This window comes from Embiotoca jacksoni, unplaced genomic scaffold, assembly GCF_022577435.1.
Source record: "Embiotoca jacksoni isolate LCO1_2020_lvr unplaced genomic scaffold, fEmbJac1.0.p SCAF_1, whole genome shotgun sequence".
Taxonomy (NCBI): Eukaryota; Metazoa; Chordata; class Actinopteri; family Embiotocidae; genus Embiotoca; species Embiotoca jacksoni.
The window spans coordinates 2,045,001-2,065,739 of record NW_027185229.1 but is presented as its reverse complement, the minus strand read 5'-3'; the positions used below and the strand labels follow the sequence as shown (position 1 = coordinate 2,065,739).

Here is a 20,739-nt window from a genome sequence, read left to right as displayed (position 1 = left end):
CTTTAGTTTCATTTGTAGGCGGATGTGAACATTTTCAACACTTGACTGACCTGCTGCGGTGTCGGAGGGACGTCGGAGGGATGTTGGAGACGTTCATTGGGGCGGATCGAGTCTCCGTTTGGTTTCCAGTCGCGTCCTGCGCGCCGTAGGACGCACAGGACATCAGCTGGGCAGCGTTTCCCTCTCGGAGGAGGGCGGACGGAGCTGCGTTCAGCCACACTCGCTCTCCGTGTGGATCCTCCAGCAGAGGCTGATGAGGGCTCCGGGTTTCACACGCCTCTCCTGTCGCAGCTGAGATGTTGGAGATGATGGTCGCTGCGCAAAAATGAACACAGGTGAGATCGTTTAATTTAAAATAACGATTTAATTGTCTCATTTTGAAGGATGTTTGATTTTAAGTAGATTATATAATTACAAAGGAGAAATAAAGTTTTTATTAATTAGCACACGGTATTTCTTCATTTCGTGTTGTTAAATGATGCACTTTTTTATATCCTACTCATTGAATAGGGAGGGCTTAAAGTTGTTAATTAAGAATGAAGCAGATTTTGGGTGTAAAAACTCCATTAAGTGGCCCTTTATCACATTAATGATGGGATTTGGGGTTATATAACTGCCTACTAAGAGATGTAATAGCGCTGAGATCATGTCAAACTCTCTTTTCTCTCTGAAAGTGATCATATGTGAGTTATATGGGTTGAATGTGCTGCTTTATTGTCACCGCCTCTTAATTGCTGCATGTAAAGAGTTCTTCTTGAAGCAGTGAAGGCAGCCTGACAGGAGTTTCTCTCACTTGAATCACAGGAAGTGAGTCAGGGAAATCCCTTGGACTTTTTTCTATTCTTTCTGGAAGGGTGTGAAAACATACCTTACTCAGTTTAGCACCATTATTTTATCTCTACAGCAACAAATTTGAACAACTGCAGGTTTTTGTCAAATATAGAAAAACTCCCATCTTTCTTGCACTGCAGGTTTGCATGTGAGGAAAGCAAGAATTATTTTTACAGATTTTGTGAAGGTCAAATGCAGGTGACTAAACGTGACTCTCACGCTTATTATTCGTGTCTCTGTAGGTCACAGGGACACAATACAAATGACCTGTACGCTATTTTAAAGCCCATAATCTTACAGTTTCCTCTTCCTGTTGTTCTTTCAGACTGCACCAGGCCGGCCGTTGCTCCAAAGCCCAGATTTGTTTGTCACGCCAGCCTGAAGCTGGGCTCCCCTCTGATGTCTGCAGCCCGGGGTCCCAAACCTTCCATCGCCCCGAAACCCAAAGTCACGCCGGAGCTGAACGGCAACCGGGGAGAATGCAACGACGGCAGCTTCCTCACTTCAGACGGCGAGGTCGATGAGGAGGCCGAGGGCGGTCCAAACAACGTCGTTACAGACGCATCGGAGGAACAGCTTAACACCCACCTCCTCAAATCGCCTCGAACAGATTCAGTGACCGTCTCACGGAGGCCGCAGGACGAAGAAGGGACAGAGGAGGAAGATGCCATTCAGAGGATGGACGAGGACTGGAGATTAACTGACAGCGTCCTCAAAGAGGAGGCGGACTCCCTGGAAGCACTTTGGGTCAGCGATGCTCGACTCCCGGCCGACTCTGAGGAGGCGGTGGAGATGATTGAAACGGACACGACGGAGGACATGGACGCCGAGGGGTGCGACGCCGGCGAGGCGCTGGCCGACACAGACGGCCTCTCAGTCGGAGACTTTTCCGTCAACAGCGTCGACGAGGAGGCAGGCCGCTCGTCTTCCTCTGAACATCGAGACGTGAAGGAGACGCAGGAGAAGTTCCGGATCAAAGAGGATGGAAGCACAGCGGATGATTTAACGGAGTCTCTCACAGATGAACCGGGCGTCATCACCAAAGAGGACATGGACGACTTCGAGGGAGAAGAGAAAGATGAAGAATCCGCCTCCGATTGTAGCTTCACTTGTAGCATCCTGAAGTTGAGGTGTGGTCATAAGATGAAGAGTGAAAAGCTGCAGAAAATTAGTTTTTATGACTCCAGACCTGAAGTCTTTGATGGAACTGAAAGAGTTGCTGGTGCAGAAGACGATCCAGCTCATGAGCCTTTTTACGTCTCCTCAGAGGACATTATTAACAGAGAGGTGATGCAAAGGAAGGACGATGGACGACCGGAGAGGACACTCACTCAAACTCCTGTTTTTTCTCTGAACAGCAGAGGACTATCAGCCAGGAAACACGAGAGAGCAGCAGAAAATGGACAGATAGTGTGTGTGTCCCTCGAGGATTACGTGGACGTTGGTGACGGCGATGAGTACGGCAGCAACAGCTGTCATGACGACCAGGTGAGGACGTGTCAGAGAGGGATGTCTGTTGTCCCCGAAGGACACGACGACGTGTTCAACCACTCGGACTTCCAGCCGAGGTTCAGGCGGGTGTCCGTCTCGGTGCCGACGGACACGGACACCTCGCTGACCTCCTCTCTGTCAGACAGCCAGCTGCTGTCCCCGAACGACTCGGACGTCTTCGCCGACGACCTGGACGGTCACATCGTGCCGTTTCTGGACGACACCACGGACACGGAGCAGGACATCAGCGATGAGCCCGTCTACGAGGAGCCGGGGTTCAGCTTGGAGGCTGAGAATGTTTTTCCATTTGAGCGGAGGGACGCCGGCATTCGATCCCGCTCTCTGTCGCACCGCCTCACCAATAATGTGGAGAACGTGGCGCTGCAGTTCCTTCAGAGGCCCTACATGAGTGGATTCGGACAACCGGCGCTGAGCAGCAGCCCCACCATGAGCTCAACGCGGCACAAGAGCTACTCCAAACCGCACTATCTGTCCCTGTACCCTCGCTCCCTGTCCATGGAGGGACAGGACGCGCCTCTGGGCGTCTACAGGGAAGGATCCCCGAGACAGAGAGGTGCTCTCTGTTCGTCCGAAAGCTTCTCCAGGAGCTCACCTCTGTCTTCCAGCGCCTTGTCCACGCCCACGTCAGTGGTGGACATCCCTCCTCCGTTCGAGCTGGCCTACATCACCAAGAGGCCCATCACAAAGAGCTCGCCCTCGCTGCTCATTGAGGGAGACTCCTCAGAGAAAAACAGGAAAAAGAAATCCTCCATCAAGCGCTTCCTGATGCTCAAGTTCAGGTGGAAAACAGAAAACAAGTCTGCGGTAGACGTGAAGTCCCCGTCAGAGTCCGGCCACCGCGCGCCCTGCAGGCTGCTGGATTCAGGCCGACGCAGCGTCAGTAGTTCTCCGCAGCTCAGCTCGGCCAGGAAGCCTCAAGTCTCACCTGATCCGGCCTCCGGCTTCCTGTTCTACGAGGAGAGCAGAAGGAAAGGGAACTCGGTGGCCTTCCTCAACCGCAGCGTCGTCCGGGTGGAGTCCTTCGAGGACCGCTCCCGTGTGCCTTTCACACCGCTCCCCCTGACCAAGCCTCGCTCCATCTCCTTCCCCAACACAGATACCTCCGACTACGAGAATGTTCCCGCCATCAGCTCCGACTACGAGAACCTGCAGGTCCCGCAGCGGAGGCCCGTTCGGCAGCCGCCGTACACGGACTTCTTCAACCGTCCCTGTCGAGTGCTTTCCGCCGCCAACGAGACGGACGGGTACGTGGACATGAGCAGCCTTCCTGGGTTTGAGAACAAAACTCAGGCATCGGAACAGGAAACAGAAAGGTATGTAAACACACCTCCGGTCTGCCGGATCACATGGTGGTCACATGGTTAATTTAGCATGCCAGCTTGCTAAAGACGAGTTTATTAGCAGTAAACACAAAGTACAGCAATTCTCAGAGGTTTTTGGGGATTGTTTCGATCATAAATGTTTGATTTTGCAGCAGATTATCTCAAAGTTTTTGATGTAATTTGTGGAGTTTTAAGTGAGTTTTTTTATGGTAAAATTGTGAGATTTAGCAAAAATTGCAAGTCAAGAGCATCAGCTGATAAATAGTAATGTGCAATCACTTCCTGTGATCCTGCTGCACATCACAGAAATATTTTAGTCTTTTTTATGTATTTGTTGAACTTAGAGAACCATCACTGGGCTTAAAGGGATATAAAGAGTGTAAAAGTGACGTATCTTTCCAGAACAGACGGTCTGTGACTGAAATATAGAAACAAAGAACACATCTGCTGTCAGAATAAGAGCTTTACATGATGTTTACTTCATAGTGATTCAACACGGACTGCATGCACAAAAACAAAGTGTGTCTAAAACTAATTTAACATACAGTATTCCTCATTTTAATAATAAGACCACATTACCCACAAACCCCGTCACTTCCTATTCTTCCGGTTAGCGAGCGTGGAGTTTGATGGCGAGATGAGAGGGGGCGGAGCCTCGCTGATTGTAAATGAGGATTTTTTTCCCTTGTTATTATAAGTGAGTTTTGTTTAGAAAGGTGTCTTTATGTTTCTGTCGACGACTTTTTTTTGCAGAAAAATTGCAGGAATTTTGCAAATTTGCATCAATTATTGTGATCGTAACATTTCCTGAAGGGACTAAATGTTATTGAACAAATAGCATTTCTAATCTTGTGAAGATACCAGAAAAAATATCTGCAGGATTCATCATCTGGGGACCACGGTCTAAACGTTGTTGTGATATTTCAGTAGGAACCAGTGGACGGACCCAACGACCGACCATCGAGCCTCACATGGCTAACACCAGTGTTAGTGTGTATTAAAGCAGATAGATGTGTAGGGATGTAATATTAGTGATTTCTGCCACCTTTAAAGCCTTTTTATGACTTCCTGGTCAGTGTGTAGGTTTAACAGCGTCCACGGGGAGGAGGATTTATAACTATTTATTATTCAGAGTCCCTTGATGCTCAGACAGCAGCAGACGCAGATGTGGTGGTCGGTCATAGAGAGGAAGCGTCCCTCTTAGCTTACAGTGAGATTTAATAAACTCCTGCTGAGTGTTGTCGGGGCATGTTGGGTGGGAGAGGAGGAACCGCCGGTGGTCTCCTCAGATCTCAGTGAAAACAGGCTGCTTTCATTCATAAATCATCTGTTCAGGTGAACGTGGAGCCCCTTTGCGTCCCTGCTGGGGTTTTATTTGTTGGTGTGATCGGCCATGCTGCTCTGACATTAACCCCCCCCCCCCCCCCCCCCCCCTCGCATTCCTGCCGGCTGTGCCCATATCATACACGGAGAAAATCATACAGGCCGCTCAAGATGATTGATAGTCGGAGCGGTTTGGAGTCATCGCTCTTCTCCAGTCAGGAACAACAAGCTGAGATACGATCTGAGTGTGTTCTGTAGTCAGCAGCTGTTCACTCTTCTCCCGGTCACCATTTTGGTTCTCCTGTATGTGCAAACAAAACTGTACAGCAAAGTCCCAAATATTCCAACGAGAAGGTGAAAACTTTGGACACGATTGCTCATGTTTGAGCTTCCAGCGACTGTAATCACAGCAGAGAAACATGCAGATGGACAGCAGAGTCGGTGGTTAAAGCTGTTCATTTTGCAGTCGCCTGAAGGAGCCATAATAACAGATAGTGAGGAGATCATTGGTGTCTTCGCCTCATCCATGCTTTCACTGGAAACTCAGCCCGAGGAAGAAACAGGAATGATATTTTTTTTTTATCTCGTTCTGTGATTTATTTTGTGCCTTGAGCCTTCATACAGTGTGTCAGGAGAGGCCCTTCTGCAGAGGTAGATGGAACAGCACTAACATAGATGTGCATGTAGTTGTAGTCGTTGAAGCACCCGCCGGTATCTCATTCAAAGTTTGAAGCAGTGAGCAGTAATGATCCATGCAGCTCTAATGAGGGAGATGCTGAGATTTAAACTGCTCACATATGTTGTTCATACGTCGCTAATTTGCATCTCAGTGGGGTTAAAATCATCGGCAGTGAAACACTGACGAGGCAGTTGGTCACGTGGAGGACTACGGCATCACCGCCGTAACTTAAAGACGTGTTTTTTTTTTTTTTTATTTGCATGGCTTACGTTCCCGCTGAGCTGCAGTCATTAGCATATTCATTTGGACTCCCTGCAGAAGAAAATCTCGCTGCATAAAGCAGCGCCTCGCGTCCCCGGTCGGGTGCAGTTGTCACCGCGGGCCTTTCACAATCACTTTATTGGTTTCTGCAGAGCTGAAGTGTTTTATCTCTTCACATTTTCTTCTAACACTGAATAAGTTTATTATGGCGATATTTCAGTGTCGAGGAACGTAAAGGACAATAAAGATGGTTGGGGTGTTAATATGAAATTCATCTGATTTATTCTGGATGAGGGTTTGAAGACAGAGCTCATATTATAAAACCATTTTGTCAGATTGTGGTAAAAACAAAAGAAATGCTACGTTACAGATTTGACGAGTTGAGACTCAACCAACAAATATGACGTGTCGCAGATGATCAGATTGAGTTACGCTTTTCGGTGGAGAGTAACATCACCGATAACTCTCTCATGCCGGTGTTGTAAATATTAGGCCTAGAAAACGGGCACTTCTAAAGTTCACTTTATGAACATGTTGTATCTTATTTACTTCAAATGAGCAGTGAGGATTACATTTTGGCTAACTTCCTGTCTATTTTTTCATTTCCTCCCAACGTCACCACCCAATGGTCACACAACAAACAGACTGGATATAAAAGTGTTCGTAGCTTCCACGTCTGAAAAATGAGGCTGATGCAGAAGTGCCTTAAGCTGCAATATCACCGAGTGCCACTAGATGTTGGCTAGAGGTTCATTTTCTGGAGGTCCATCTGAAAATAATCCCTCATTCATTAGAAAAGAAGATTCAAGAAGACCTGTTTTTGTGGGCGTGTCTGTTTGATTGACAGGCCTGCGGTGCAGTCAGGTTACAGCTATCGGTGGGCGGGACGTTGTATCGTCAGGTTTCCAATCAGATCGGTCAGATCCACCGCTGGCTCCTCCCCCAGCTCGTCCAAATATGGTCACTTCCTGCTCCAAACTGCAAAAGAAAATGAATATGCATGATATTCAATAACATTATACCTGATCACATACTGTATTCATAATGTGTCAGTACTGAAAAGTTTGAATGCATACATGATGTAATGGTGCCATGTTGCTTCTTGATGTGATTGTGCTTCCGTGTCCGTGGCCTCATCGTGTGTTTCCCTCCACAGTGCCTATACAGAAGCCTACAACGTGTGTTCGCTGGCTGCTGCTCCACAGACTGCAGCAGGTGATGGTGGAGGGGGGGCGGGGGCTGAAGAGGACCAGGGACGCACCTCCGAGGAGGAAGACGGAGGGACGGACAACCACTATGACAGACAGGTTAGTCCTCACAGATGTGGTGGGAAAAGTAAGCTATTAACATGTAGAATTGAAACAAAGATGTTAAATATCCTGTAAAGAAATAAACATTTTCTATCATTATCTTAATCATTAAAAAATAATTTCCCCTTTTCGCACTTGTTTGTAAAATCCAGTGCTTTAAAAGTTGATTTAATTTGTTTGGTTTTGGAGCCTCACTTTCACAGAGGAGGTGTCAATTATTGTGGAAAGGTTGAGTAGAAATGAAGACGTATGAGCAGACCAGAGCAGAATAAACAAAGTGAACTGTTTCTCACCTTGGGCTATTGCAAAATTGCCCTCACAAGTCGTGATTTGAATGCAGGTTAATGGAGGTTAATGGGCTACTACAAGGCTGTCCTCATTATTTAGAATTTAATTGCTGCTTGGAGATTATCGTGGAGAGGGCAGCCGGCTAGATGTGTTGAACCCGTGCCAAAAAGACTTCAGTTCCTCCGAACGCTGGACTCACTGCAAGTAAATAACGTGATTGTTTGCAGGCTGACGGTCGATCCGGAGCCTTTTACATCGTGAAGGATCTGGTGGATACGGAGAGACTGTAAGTTATTCATGTTTATCACGTATCAAACATATCCTGTTCCCATCACTATCCTGCTGAATTTAATCTTTCTGTCCACAGACACGTAAAAGGCCTCAAGCTGCTCCAGGAAGTGAGTGAAGTATCTCCGTCCCTTTTTAATCAACTACTTCAATGTGTATCTAATGTGTGTATACAGTTATAAGGGGGTGACAATGACTATAGCTGCTGCATTTTGGTAGAATGGATCCTCTGAGGTCTGCAGTCCAGAGAAACATGTTAAAAAGGCCGTTCATACCTATTTCATATGATTTCTTGGCCTTTATTATGACGGACAGTGTCGACAGGAAAAAACATAAAGAGTGAATAAGATGGAACGAATCCTGAGCCGACATCAAACCACTGACTTTGCCTTTATGTGTCACTTTAAATGAAGGATGTAGATTTGGTCTCAACATTGAGTTTTGATTCATGCAGTCTGTTCATGTCCGTCTGTGTCGGTGAAGAAAGTAAACGCAGGATCATCTGGCAGTGAAAATACAAATACACGGAGATACGCTGCCTCATTTTAACATGAACTTCTTCCCTTCACACAAACTGGAAAGAAAAACATCTCAACTTTGGTTGAACGTTCGTCAGGGATGGAGGAAATTAATGCTACATCAGCAGGTTCCTCTGAAGTGAAATTCACCAGCCGGCATCCTGATGGACGCCCGATGTTTAACGAGTTTTTCATCAGATGATGTCTGAATGTTGTGAAGTAATGTAGCACGATTAAATATTGAACTGCTCTCGCTACCTGTATCTAACGGTAAAGCAATGATGCCAGTGATCAGATCAATGACTGAATGAAGGAGTCAACTATCTCGGCCTTGTACAATATCTTTGTAGCACCAAAGTGACGGGTTTTTTCGGTTGATTATTTTACGACTTTTATTATAAATGCTGCGGTCCGGACCTCAGCGACCTCAACGATGGGTGAACTTATGCTTTAAAGGTTACAAAAAATCAAATGCTCAAACACTGGTCTGCAAATCGAGCTATAAATGAAGCATGAAGCCGTCAGGACGTCCCTGCAGCTCATGTTTTCAGCTCAGGTTTAGTTTAACGTCTCCACTGACCTCCAGTCATTATTTACAAGATCATTTTCTCTCAACTCTCATTTACATTGTCATCTGAAAGTCGTGTAGTTCACACACAGTGTGATCTGTTGTCCTCCACTGGAGCAGTCTGTAGTTAAAGGCCTGGCTCAGGGGCACCGCGGCAGCAGTAATGAAGAAGCTATTTCATTTTGCTTCCTGGAGTTTTCTCTCCTACGTGGCGATTAAACCGGTGACCTGAAGCTCCAGAGCTCGAGGAGATGACGAGATTGCTTCGTATAATAGCTCATGTGCTCCCTGCTTGTCAGATGGTATCTCACGGTGGAGGAAGGAAAGCAACGCTGGAAGAAATGCAAACTTTAGGGAAACTGCAAGTTTCTGAGTGAGGTTTGAACACATAAAACTAAATCCATGTCTCTGCTCTCTCTCCCAGGACTTCCGGGAAGCCGTGGGCTCGACGGTAGAGGGAGAAAACGTGTTGGATGATGAGAGACTCCGAGAGATCCTCAACGAGCTGCCGGATGTTTACGCTCTGCACCGCAGCATCCTCACCGAGCTGGAGACCCGACTCCGACACTGGTGAGACGCGGGACATCATCCGGTGATGTTCAACACGAAAATACTGAGACAAACCCTCCTTCACGCTGTCGCCTCCGTTTCTCCATGCAGGGAGGAGAGCCCGAGGATTGCGGACATATTCCTGTGCAGGAAAGCCGAGTTCTTGGTCTTCACGACGTACATCGGCCACTACGACCGCAGCATGAGTCTCCTGGAGGACAGCTGCAGGACTTCACCGGCCTTTGCAGCCATCGTTCAACAGTTTGAGGTCAGACCTCTCTACAACTCTTGGCATGAACGTGTTCTTCCTCTTTGTCTCTTAATCTACTACACAACTCTTTTTTTTTTTTCTTTTTTTTTTTATCAAGTATTAAACCTTTTCTAATACACAAATGCACATGTAATAATCTTAATAGCTCAATAGCTTAGCATGATTAGCAGAGCCCTGGAAACTCTTCCTCTTTTTACAGTATTATAAGTGATTTGTAGTTCATAAAATTTTGTATACAGCCTCCATGAAAGCTTACTGCAAAAAAAAAATTACCCCATTATTTATTACCTGCAAAGTTCAGCTTTTCTGTGTATTTTATGTTCAATAACAAGGATAAAATGTGTGTTTTGAAGTAACCAGAGTGAGTCTGTGTGTTTGTGAGAGAAAGATGTTAACCTCTGAAAGGTTAAAGCTAAACTCAGACAGCTAAGTAAAATTAAAAGTTATAATTTAATTAAAAGCAGCAGCTTCATTGTGCTTGGGAGAACATCTGACACCCAAAGGAAACATATAGATATTAAGAGTGAACACATCTGGCAGGAGCCTTTCACAACAATAGTTTAAACACCAAATGTCTCTTAAAAAGTAGGTTGCATTTCCCATGAAGCTTTTTTTGAGCACCAGAACAGATGCACTTTAGTGAGGAGTTATAATTAACATCAATTAACAGAGCCGGCGTGCTTTTCTAACCAGTCAGCAAGAGATGTTTATCGTACAAAATATGTACAAAAAAATAGGATGGTTTCACTTCCAATAAAATATTATGTAGACAAATTCAGAGTCTGCCAGGAATGGATTTTCAGATTATTGTTGTTTATCTCCTCGGGGGCTGGTAGCACAGACTATTACAACCTTTTGTAATCATAAAGCTGGATTGTGGAGGAATATCCAGCGCACTGTGTATACGTGTTTCATTTATGGACGGAGGAGTTTCCAATATTTCTCCCTGATTTTATAGACCACTGAGGAGAGGAGTTGGCAGGAAGTCTTTGCAGCGCTGGGCAGTTTTCGCCGTCTGATTTAAGAGCAACCGAGTTTAAAAGTCTTCAGATTCTCTTAAGCACTTTGTGTATTAATGCCGGGGCAGTAAGCTGTTTTGGCAACTCTTTAAATGTGAGACTGCTGACAGAAGAAGTTTTCCACGCTATCGAATTAGAACGGTTTGTCAAAATCTCACTATTGTTTTCAACATGCTGTTAAAGAAGCGCACAAAAAAAGAAAAGAAAAACCAAAGCAATACGTGAAGTATTACTTACATTATCTCTACATTAAATGTGTCCCTACAGGCCAGCAATGATTCAGAGAAAGTGTTGAACTTGTGTTTGTTTGTCTCAGGAGAAGAGTCCATCTGGGGAGAAGGTTTCTTTCAAACATCAGCTCCTGCAGGTCGTCGTCCGTGTGGCTCAGTATCGAATGCTCCTCACCGGTGAGTCGGGCGTAAAATACAATATTTAAATTAAGACAGAGTATCCTAAATACATATATATCCTTCAGTATGGAGGCATCCATTTCTCCATCTCCTCTTCCAGATTACCTGAACAACCTGTCCCCCGACTCCAGGGAATATGAAGACACCCAAGGTACCGTAAAGATGTTGAAATGCAGACGGAGGACACACAGGAGAGGCTGGCTGTCCTCCGTATGAGGCGGTGTGTTTACTGGGGGTTTTATTTGTGCTCATCTGGCACAGAGAGACGGACATGAGAGAGCCAATTTAGATTTCTTTGTTTGTGGTGGTAACCCACCAGGCAGCCATTCCTGCTCTCCTCTATGTGGAGACTAATGTGTAATTCATGAGACGAGCAAGTTGAAGCACCACTATCTCACGCTGTATCTCTGATAAGGGAGCCACCCCAGTCCGGGCATGTAGACACTTCCAGGCTCCAGTTCACAGAGCCGAAGCAATAAAGACACGTCTCATCAATTATGAATATTTGTTGTGACTGCGGTCACTTCTTGATGTATTGAAATGTCTTTCCCGATCCTTCTGTCTGTGTTTTGTCTGATTCAGCTGCTGTTGCGATCGTGTCTGACATTGCAGACCAAGTAAACGACAGCTTAAAACACGGGGTAAGTGTCACATGCAACTCTTGAACCTAAAGAAAGAATCCAGAATAACATGTCTTATCTTATTCAGGACATGAAAACACACATCTGCAAAATTCATGCAGAAGCAGAATGGTTTTTCAGAAGTGTTCCTGAGCCCATGCAGTGATTTCCACTACAGAATTGTGTCCGCTTTTAATACAGGCTTAAAAACAGGCTGTTTTCTTCATGACAAACACAATTCAGGAGCTTCCAGTACATTTCTAATGCCAAATGGTGACATTTCTGAATAACCTATCTTATCCTAGTGTGGACACTGTCTGGTATATTCGCCTGATTCAGATGATACCCGTCTAACAATAAAAGGAGCATTTCATCCTTTCTCTCTTGTTTTGACTTCTCGTTTCGCTCCCTTTCTTTCTGCTCCGTTGTCTCTTTGTTTCTCAGGAGAACTTGTTGCGTCTGGTCAACATAGAGTACAGCGTTCGTGGCCAGCGGGACCTGATTCAGCCCGGCAGGGTAGGACTCTGATAACAGCATTGTTTCTGCCTGCAGCATGCCAGCCCACCCTGTCTGCCCTGCACCACCTCTGCGTTGGCCTTTACACAACTATTCAGCTGGGAATCCCCAGCCGACCCGCTCTACAATCACACTCATTTCAGCAGAAGCCCTTTAATGTGTCGGTTTGTTTTAATGGTGTTTTAATTTTCTTTTCTGTCAGGTTTTTGTGAAGGAGGGCACCCTGATGAAGGTCAGCAGGAAGAGTCGACAGCCCCGACATCTGTTTTTGGTAAACACTACTTCCTGTTTGTAGTCTATTGACGCCTAAACACACAGTCTTATTATGTCTTATTATGTCGATTTTGTATTGATATTTCAGAATCATCATCTCTTCTGTCCCATAAATCAGTGTAAAACTCAGGGTTTGGTATTTTCTGTCTGGTCTATTTCTATGTCCAGACTGAGTTATTAAGAGCAGAGTTTCCTGGCAGGATGTTTCTGAATGCCTACTTCCTGAGCCAGTTCTTTACTGACAGCGCAGGGAAGGTCAAACACCAACTCCAGAACTCAAAGATCCACGTCAAACTTTTACAACGTGTCGGCTAAATATTGTGCCTTCAACTAGTAAACAGACTGAGAAAGATTTGATTAATTACGTATAAACGAAGTAACAAAATGATCCAGGTCCGTCTTCACCACCTGAAAGAGAACACGTGACTCCGCTCATTACTGTTAAATATTATAATCAAGAGAGATGAGAAAATGAAACGCCTTCGCGCTTCTTTTCCCTCCTGTGGTGTTTTTAAAATTTGCGTTCGGGGCTCGACACTAAAACTAAAAGAAGGCTCGTAAAAGCCTCTTCTGGAGAAAATGTTGATCATCATCGCTACGTATTTTCTATTCTGCCGGTTTATCCACCCGGACGATGAGAGCGTGGCGTGTAATAAAACAAGTCTGCAGGAGCTGGCAGTTTCCTAAAAGAAGACATTAAAACTCACAGGGACAGAGAGTGAAAACAAATAACAGTTTAATGATGCAGTTTCACATCACCTTTGATATCTATTGACTGAAGTATCGCACTTATGTTTCATCATGAAAATTCAAGGTGGGGGTTAAAATTTATAGATTCCCTCCAGATAGATTTAAATGCATATACTGTAAGTACTGTGCTTGAAATAATAATATCTGTCATGAATCATTTCAGTTACCAACTTTTTTTACTTTCTCACTAAAATAAACTGAATCCTAGAATATGAAAATATGAAGTTTACAAAGGAGTATGTTGAATCTGAATCTGAAAACAACCCTCCAAACTGGACATCGTTCGGTTCAGTGGAGCTCAAACATCCAAGTAACGTAACACCAAACCCATTTTATGTGTAAGTTTTTGTTTACATTTGAGGTGAGAATGAAGCAGTAAATATCAGTGGAGTGTGTTTCTGCTTGATCGTGAACTCGTAGGCTGAAATCTCTTCACCATCAACACGGAAAAGTACAATGTGAATTTTTCAGTGAAACAAATGCATGAACTGAAGGAGTTGGAGGTTGTTTTTTTGTCCTAGAGTGACACCTGCTGGAGAACTGCTGCACGTACATCCGCTTCATCTTATTTATTTCATCCTCAGCTGCAGTCAATAAAGACCTAACCTGCTCTGCAGATTCACTGAGTGTTGTTGTGTGTCTGCTGTCAGATGAATGACGTGCTGCTGTACACCTACCCTCAGCAGGACGGGAAATACCGACTGAAGAACACGCTGCCACTCACGGGGTTAAAGGTCAGAGTCACACGGACTACAGCAAACAAAACTATTCAATAATAAAATAACTGTCAGACTGGACCTTTTCTTTTGTGCCCTTTCTCTCCGTCTGATGTTTGTTTTATGATTTTACTGATTGATCACTCAGGTCAGTAAACCCGTTATAGAAAATGTCCAAAATGCGCTGAAGATGGAGGGTACCGACGTCTCCATCACTCTGTCGGCCAGGTGGGTCACGCTCCGCCGCGTGCTTTTAAAATATTTTTCATGTTGTGTGGGTGACCTTTGACCCGACACATTAATATAAATGTCTGTATCGCAGCTCCTTCCTTGAAAGAGAGGACTGGTTTTACACTCTGACCCGCAGCGTGACCGAACACACGAGAGGCAACAGCTGCTCGGGAGAGGTGAGAAAACCTTAACGCTGCCACCAGGAGATGTCACACCTCACAACCAGCAACCTCCGCAGTGTGATCGGGTCCTGACTGTGTGTGTGTGTGTGTGTGTGTGTGTGTGTGTGTGTCCCAGGCCAGAGATCGTCTCCGTCTGTCTCTCGGAGAAAAAGCTCCGACTCTTGTTCCCGTCTCTCAAGTGATGATGTGCATGAACTGCACGTCAGATTTCAGCATCACTCTGCGCAGACACCACTGCCACGGCTGCGGGAGAGTGAGTCTCACACACACACACACACACACACACACACACACACACACACACACACACACACACACACACAGCGAGATACTTTAACATCTGGAAGACAGGATGCAGCAGCTGGTGGGCTTCAGCGTGTTTAACGTGCTGCTTGTTCTGCGCAGATCGTTTGTCGGAGCTGCTCCAGGAACAGATACCCGCTGAAGTACATGAAGGACCGCATGGCCAAAGTGTGCGATCACTGTTACAGCGAGCTGAAGAAAAGAGGTGAGACACCTCAAACACATGTGAATGCAGCTTCACCTGCACACGCAACAATGAGTTAACTACATCACAGATCATTCTTACTGTGTGGAGGTCCGGTGTCGGGCAAACACAGGATTTATCTTACAGGAAATATATTCAGAAAAGACAAAACAAGTCGTTGTACAAAGGGAAAAGTCGAAATACAAGAAGAGAGAAAAAGTCATGGGCTTCTATCACTTAGTGCACATCAGCTATATTAGCGTGAATTTCAAAAGAATGGAGTTGTGTGATGCAGTTTAAAGGTCGCTGGGAGAAGGATGAGCGTAATACCTACACATGTACAGATAATTCATGTCAGGGCCAATTTTCTGTATCTACAGTTACACAGATGTTCCCTAAATATCTACTGCAGTGAATGCAACTCTTGTGTCACCAAATAAATCATTCTAATTTAATATTTAACTAATAAAATCCAGTGTTTCCCTTCGATTGGGACCCCCCTCCGCCTCTCCCCCTCCTGAGACACACGTCTAAGTATAAACCTAGAATATGGCCGGACCCTGCGTGAAAGCTTTTATTTTGAAAAGATGCCAGCTTGCATTCATATCCTCCCAATGGAAACAGACCTCTGCTGCAGTTAACCCTCCGTGCTCCAGAGTCGGGGGTCCGATCTTTGTACCTGTGGTGTTTCTCTGCAGGAGGAGACGCATCGCTGTCGGCGCAGAGCAGCCCTCGGGTCAACCGATCCAGCCGGCCGCTCTCCGCCGTGTTCCACAACATCCACCCTCCCAACATCTGGAGGCATCGGAAAGGCACCGCCTCCTTCACCCAGGTGAGTTCACAGCAGGTGTCTTCGGTTGGTCACACGGTCGCTGCACGGTGAAGGTGAATGATGACATTACTTCTGTGATTTCCTGTGCAGGCGACGGTGTCCGAGGAGGGCTTAATTAGTGGAAGTCTGCAGCGCAGCAAGAAGAGCAAAAGGAACTGGAAGAGACTGTGGTTCCTTCTCAAAGACAAGGTGCTTTACACCTACCGAGCCCAAGAGGTGAGGGGAACCATGCACTCCCCTTCAACCTGAACACCAACACTCACACAGCGAGGACGCTTCGGTTTCACTGAGTTCTGGGAAACACTGGCTGCGTGGCCGGCTAAAGAATATACAGGAAAACAACCTGTGATCAAGTGTTTGCGGCATAATAACAAGAGAAACCCAGAGAAGGCTCTACTTATATCATGATGACACTTAACCAGGTGAAGGACAGAGTTTTCCCGCTGCTCTCTTCCTCCCTCGGTGTCGGTGTGAGTACCTGTGGGACTCATTATGTATGCGGGTAAACAAAAATCAGGAGCCTGCTTTTTGGTTGTAATTCATCACTTGCCGGACCTCAGAAATTCAACCCTGATGGACTTTATGAAAGAGGAGCTCATTGAGGGAGGGAGAGGTAACGCAAGCAGCCAGTGTGTCCCGGGCCTTAACGCCACCACGCCGCATGTCGTGCTCAGCTTCTCTTTGACGTTTCTGTCTGCAGGAGAAGGTCGCGTCGGAGAGTTTACCTCTGCTGGGTTTCACCGTGAAGCTGCCCGACCAGCCGGAGGGAAACGAGGAGGCCAACGTCTTCCAGCTGTACCACAAGAACACTCTGTTTTACAGTTTCAGAGCTGAGGACAACTTCACAGCCCAGAGGTAAGGAGCAGGCTGACCTGACAGCTCGCCAGGAAACAATCAGAGAATTAAAGAGCTAACACCCGGGCCACCGCTGCAGTGACCATGTTGGAGACTCACTGTGTTTTACAGTCTAAAGAAGTGAATGAGGAGTTTCTGTTGATAATGAGTCATCTCCGACGTGTTTTTTTTAGACCCTCGGATGACCTCAACTGAAGTAAAAACACGAGAATCACCAAATCTGGGGCTCTTTTTCTGATACGGAGCCCCCAAAGGCTCAGAGATTATTTTTGAGGACTCGATCTAGGAAACGCAAAAGTTTTCGTGACCCTTCGGGGCCTCCGTACTACAGAGAGACGGATTTTAATAGAACAAAAAAAGTGTCTCGTCCTTACAAAAATATTTCATCAAAACTCCATTGATGCATTTCCTTCCTGGTCTAACCTGCTCTCTGTGTGCAGGTGGGTGAACGCCATGGAGGAAGCCACAGTTTTATAGAATCAGCCTCTCCGGTGAGTTTGTGTGCCACTTTTTCTCCTGCGACAAACTTCTGTCCCTAAAAAAAACCCTGTGAAACCAATCAGGACGGAGAGGGAACAAACTCTCCGTTACCGCGCTGCACTGAAGAAAAGGAAAACATTGTGTTCTTCTTCTTCTTCTTCTTCTTCTTCGAGAGGACACGATCACCTACTTTGTCAACCTCCAGCGTCCGCTACCTGCTGCTACAGCAGGTGTGATGCTGAGAGCCGTGAGAGGCGCTGGCCCAGATACCAGGAACATTACACTGATGTGACCTGTATTTCCCCCAGCAGCTGGTTATTCCCTCAAATCACAGGAACAAAAATGGGGATTATTTTCACATTTTGGAAGAAAAAAAGATCATTTAAACTATATTTTGGACATGTTTCATGTTTTTAAAAGAGTGTCTCTTTTAAAAACATGACGCATGTCCCCGATATCTTTCTTAACAAGCCATTTCAGAGAGTGGAAACGCTCTCCATAAAGGCTGCCTCACTCAGAAGCGCGCACATCTGGACTGGCTTCATCTCTATTTAATTTTCAAATGAATTAGTTGTGCCTTCATTTCATCACGTTTCCTTGCACTGGATTAAAAGCGTCTCGATGAATAACGCTCCATTGAAGAATGACTCGTTTTATATTTTATATGTATAACAGTGTCTTCTGTGCTCAACCTGAAAAACGAGTATCTTCATCACTGAGACCAAAAGCTGTACTCTGTTTATGCATCATTTTAAAGTCCCATAATAAATATAATGTAAATTCATGTTTGTATAAAGACTCCTCATCCAGCTGTGCACAGATGTGTTGACTTGGACTGCACTGATTTACACATTCAGTGTGTTTTTACTGTAATTCATGATTCAGTAAGTTCATTAACAGCAGTTTTAAAACAGTAAAAGATGCTGGAAAGGTGTGTGTTTTAGTGTGTGTGTGTGTGTTTTAGTGTGTGTGTGTGTTTTAGTGTGTTACTCTTTATTCCCCTCATGTCCTCTAGATGGCAGGTGGACTGAACATGTAAGTACAGTCATTGACTTCCTGTCAGTGTGTCCTTGCTGATGGAGCTCAGAGCACATGTTAAAAATGGAAAATCGCTGTGCAGCCGATCTCTCTGCCCCCCCCCCCCCCGCCGTATATGAGTGAACAGCGTCTGTGCTGACACAGTCCATGTGTGGCCGCTCCTCATCAAACACCAAAGCTGGTGGCTCGTTCACATCGTCCTCCGGAGACACCGGGGACCGACGGACGGACAGACCAGCGTGAAGCGTGGCCAAAGAAAGGCCACCCCCCCTCCTCCCCATCCCCCCCTCCTCCCTGAGGCTTCCTGACCCAGAATCATAGCAGGCAGAAAGTTTGCTTTCTAGGCCTCCTGAAAAGTTGCAGACACCTCGTCCTACATAGAGGGCAGATCATCCATCACGCTGTTCTCCCTCTGCAGCCCCACTTTTCACTTCTCTCCCTCATCTGCTGCTTTTGTAGCTCACTTACTTCTGCTGTTGGTTAAAACAGGACACACACACATTTCTAACAAATAGCAGTTTTATGGTATGAGTCCTCCCACGCTTCATGCACCTGTTCCCTCCGAGTCCTTTTAATGGAACAACTTCTCATGCAGAGACAAAACATGGACATCGTCTCATCTTTAAACTGAACCCAGTTCAGCCGCATGTACGTGTTGTCTGGCAGCTTTCACATGCAAAAACACGTCTCAAGTTTTTATCTCTGCAACACTTCTGCTTGTGATTTTTCTGGCAACAGGAAATCATTGACTTCTGCTGAAACTGCAGCGTCCAGTTTGCCTTTTACTGATTCTCCATGTGTGAATCAATTGAAAACCCAAACGATGAAAGCTTGCTGTGTGCCTGATGGTGTAGTGATGGTGCCTCTTGTGTCATAATCCGATCTTGCTTCCACACGGCCGCAGGCAGCAGCGATGCAGAGAGAAGCAAATAATCAATCATATACACGCAGCCTACTCAATAAGGTCAGATGCTTTCAGCTCGGTTATATGTGCTCAGTCTCAGGAATCATTAGCTACTAACGCCAAAAAAGGATGAAATATGTTCTGAGCTGAACTTCGTCTGTGGCTTTTTTTTTTTTTTCCCCCGTGATGCTCCGACCGCTCACGAGAGACTCACATGGACTCGGCGAGGCCTCTGCAGCGCTGGTGTTGTTGTCGTGGGCTCCGATGTGGCTTCTTCAGTGCTGCGTGGGCGGCACATCCTCGGGGGAATGACTTTATTTATCTGGATATCTGATACAAAGATGAAGAAGCGTCTCCGTCCCCCTTGACATTGTCTTGACATTTCTGGGTTTGCATCTCGCCTTGTGTCTCTGCAGAGCGACACACTCTTTATGTCCCACTTTGCAAACTCTTTGCAGCCTCCGCTGCCAAGTCAATGTTACACCTATTCCACCTCGCCTGAAGCTTTAAATAGCCCGCTCAGTCTTCAGCACGCTCACACGCACCGTTTATTATCCCGTTGCCTAAACACGGAGGCTGCATCGTTGCTTTCCATCCTCTTGTGACCATTCTATCATTGGCGACCACTGAAGAGAGGACAGTAAAACATGTCAGCGGTGCCACCAGCTCTCACGGCAATCATGAATCTGTCTGCACGCTTTCAGCCAGAACATATCCGGAAGGTTTTCTCTTTTCTTTTAATTATTACAATATTTTAAATCTTTAGGTAAATACTCCTAATGAATAATTCCTGCTGAGAATTAAATGAGTGGATTGATATGACTCTCGGCCAGCAGCCTCTTAGCTTAGCTTAGCATAATAAGAGTAAACACGGGTAGAACAGCCAGCCTGGCTCCATCCACAGTAAACAAACTCGATCCTTTAAAACTTACTAACGATTTGATTCAAAGTGTGAAAACATTAAGTTGTGGTTTTAGGAGGGTTTATGTAATAGGTTTATTTCTTGGTTGGGAGCAGTTGCCAGGCAACCACCCAAGACTTTCAGGAGGTCGCTGCTCCGGTCCGAGAAAAGAGTCCAGCACACGACGACCATTAACAAGACAAAGAGTTGTTGTTAGACTTTGTTTTTGTCCAGATTTAGTGACGATATAATGTGTTAAATAGTGAGATATTACAGGCGCACACACCGCAAGAAACATAATATACTTTATAAAATGTCAAGCTATTCCCTTCAGAGGACATTTCTCTTGAGGCAAGACATTCATTTCTATCATTAAAAACTATTTTTTTTAATCTTCTGAATCTGTGAATTAACAGTCTGTTCAACATCATAAGTGCCAGAAACATGAATATCTTTTCATGGCTGCTGCCTGCTTGGCTGTTGGCTCTGTTGGTGGTCTTTAAATATCGTATCTTTCCTTAATATTTATAAATGACTTTTGTTGGCGATCCCTTAAAACATGGCGATGTGACACCAGTTTTCTTGTTTTTCATTAAACTTGTCACTCCGCCTTCCTCAACCCACTTTGCCAACAATGTCTAATCCATTTTAATACACACACACACACACACACACACACACACACCCTCCAATGCAGATTGGATTCATCACAGAATTTTCACTTCCTGCCGTATTTATTCATCTGTTCTATAACTGACGGTTTACTGTTTCAATGAGAGGTTTATAGTTGGTTTGAAAATGCTCT

General features: G+C 45.5%; 1 protein-coding gene and 1 long non-coding RNA gene across 3 annotated transcripts in view; one reads left to right on the top strand and one right to left on the bottom strand.

Moving 5' to 3' along the window:
* Positions 1–250: 250 nt before the first annotated feature.
* fgd5b (FYVE, RhoGEF and PH domain containing 5b) lies at positions 251–18,087 on the top strand. 2 transcript variants are annotated; one of them, XM_069154474.1, is made up of 21 exons: positions 251–335; positions 1,157–3,656; positions 7,085–7,235; positions 7,754–7,812; positions 7,894–7,924; positions 9,325–9,470; positions 9,561–9,717; positions 11,056–11,146; positions 11,250–11,300; positions 11,732–11,790; positions 12,214–12,285; positions 12,488–12,556; positions 13,959–14,042; positions 14,173–14,252; positions 14,347–14,431; positions 14,553–14,690; positions 14,843–14,945; positions 15,623–15,756; positions 15,847–15,945; positions 16,457–16,611; positions 17,052–18,087. In XM_069154474.1, exons 1-21 carry the CDS (start codon positions 326–328, stop codon positions 17,086–17,088), a joined length of 4,311 nt encoding a protein of 1,436 aa, XP_069010575.1. In that variant the 5' UTR covers positions 251–325; the 3' UTR covers positions 17,089–18,087. The 2 variants fall into 2 exon arrangements, with proteins under 2 accessions (XP_069010575.1, XP_069010563.1); XM_069154462.1 differs by having other exon boundaries at positions 15,847–15,972.
* Positions 5,116–20,739, bottom strand: part of LOC138201218 (uncharacterized) — an 18,932-nt gene continuing 3,308 nt past the window's right edge. Inside the window, exons 2-3 of the long non-coding RNA XR_011178476.1 lie at positions 7,005–7,222; positions 5,116–6,906 (exon numbers count right to left, since the gene is read on the bottom strand). This is a non-coding gene — a long non-coding RNA (uncharacterized lncRNA). The remainder of the gene's footprint in view (positions 6,907–7,004; positions 7,223–20,739) is intronic.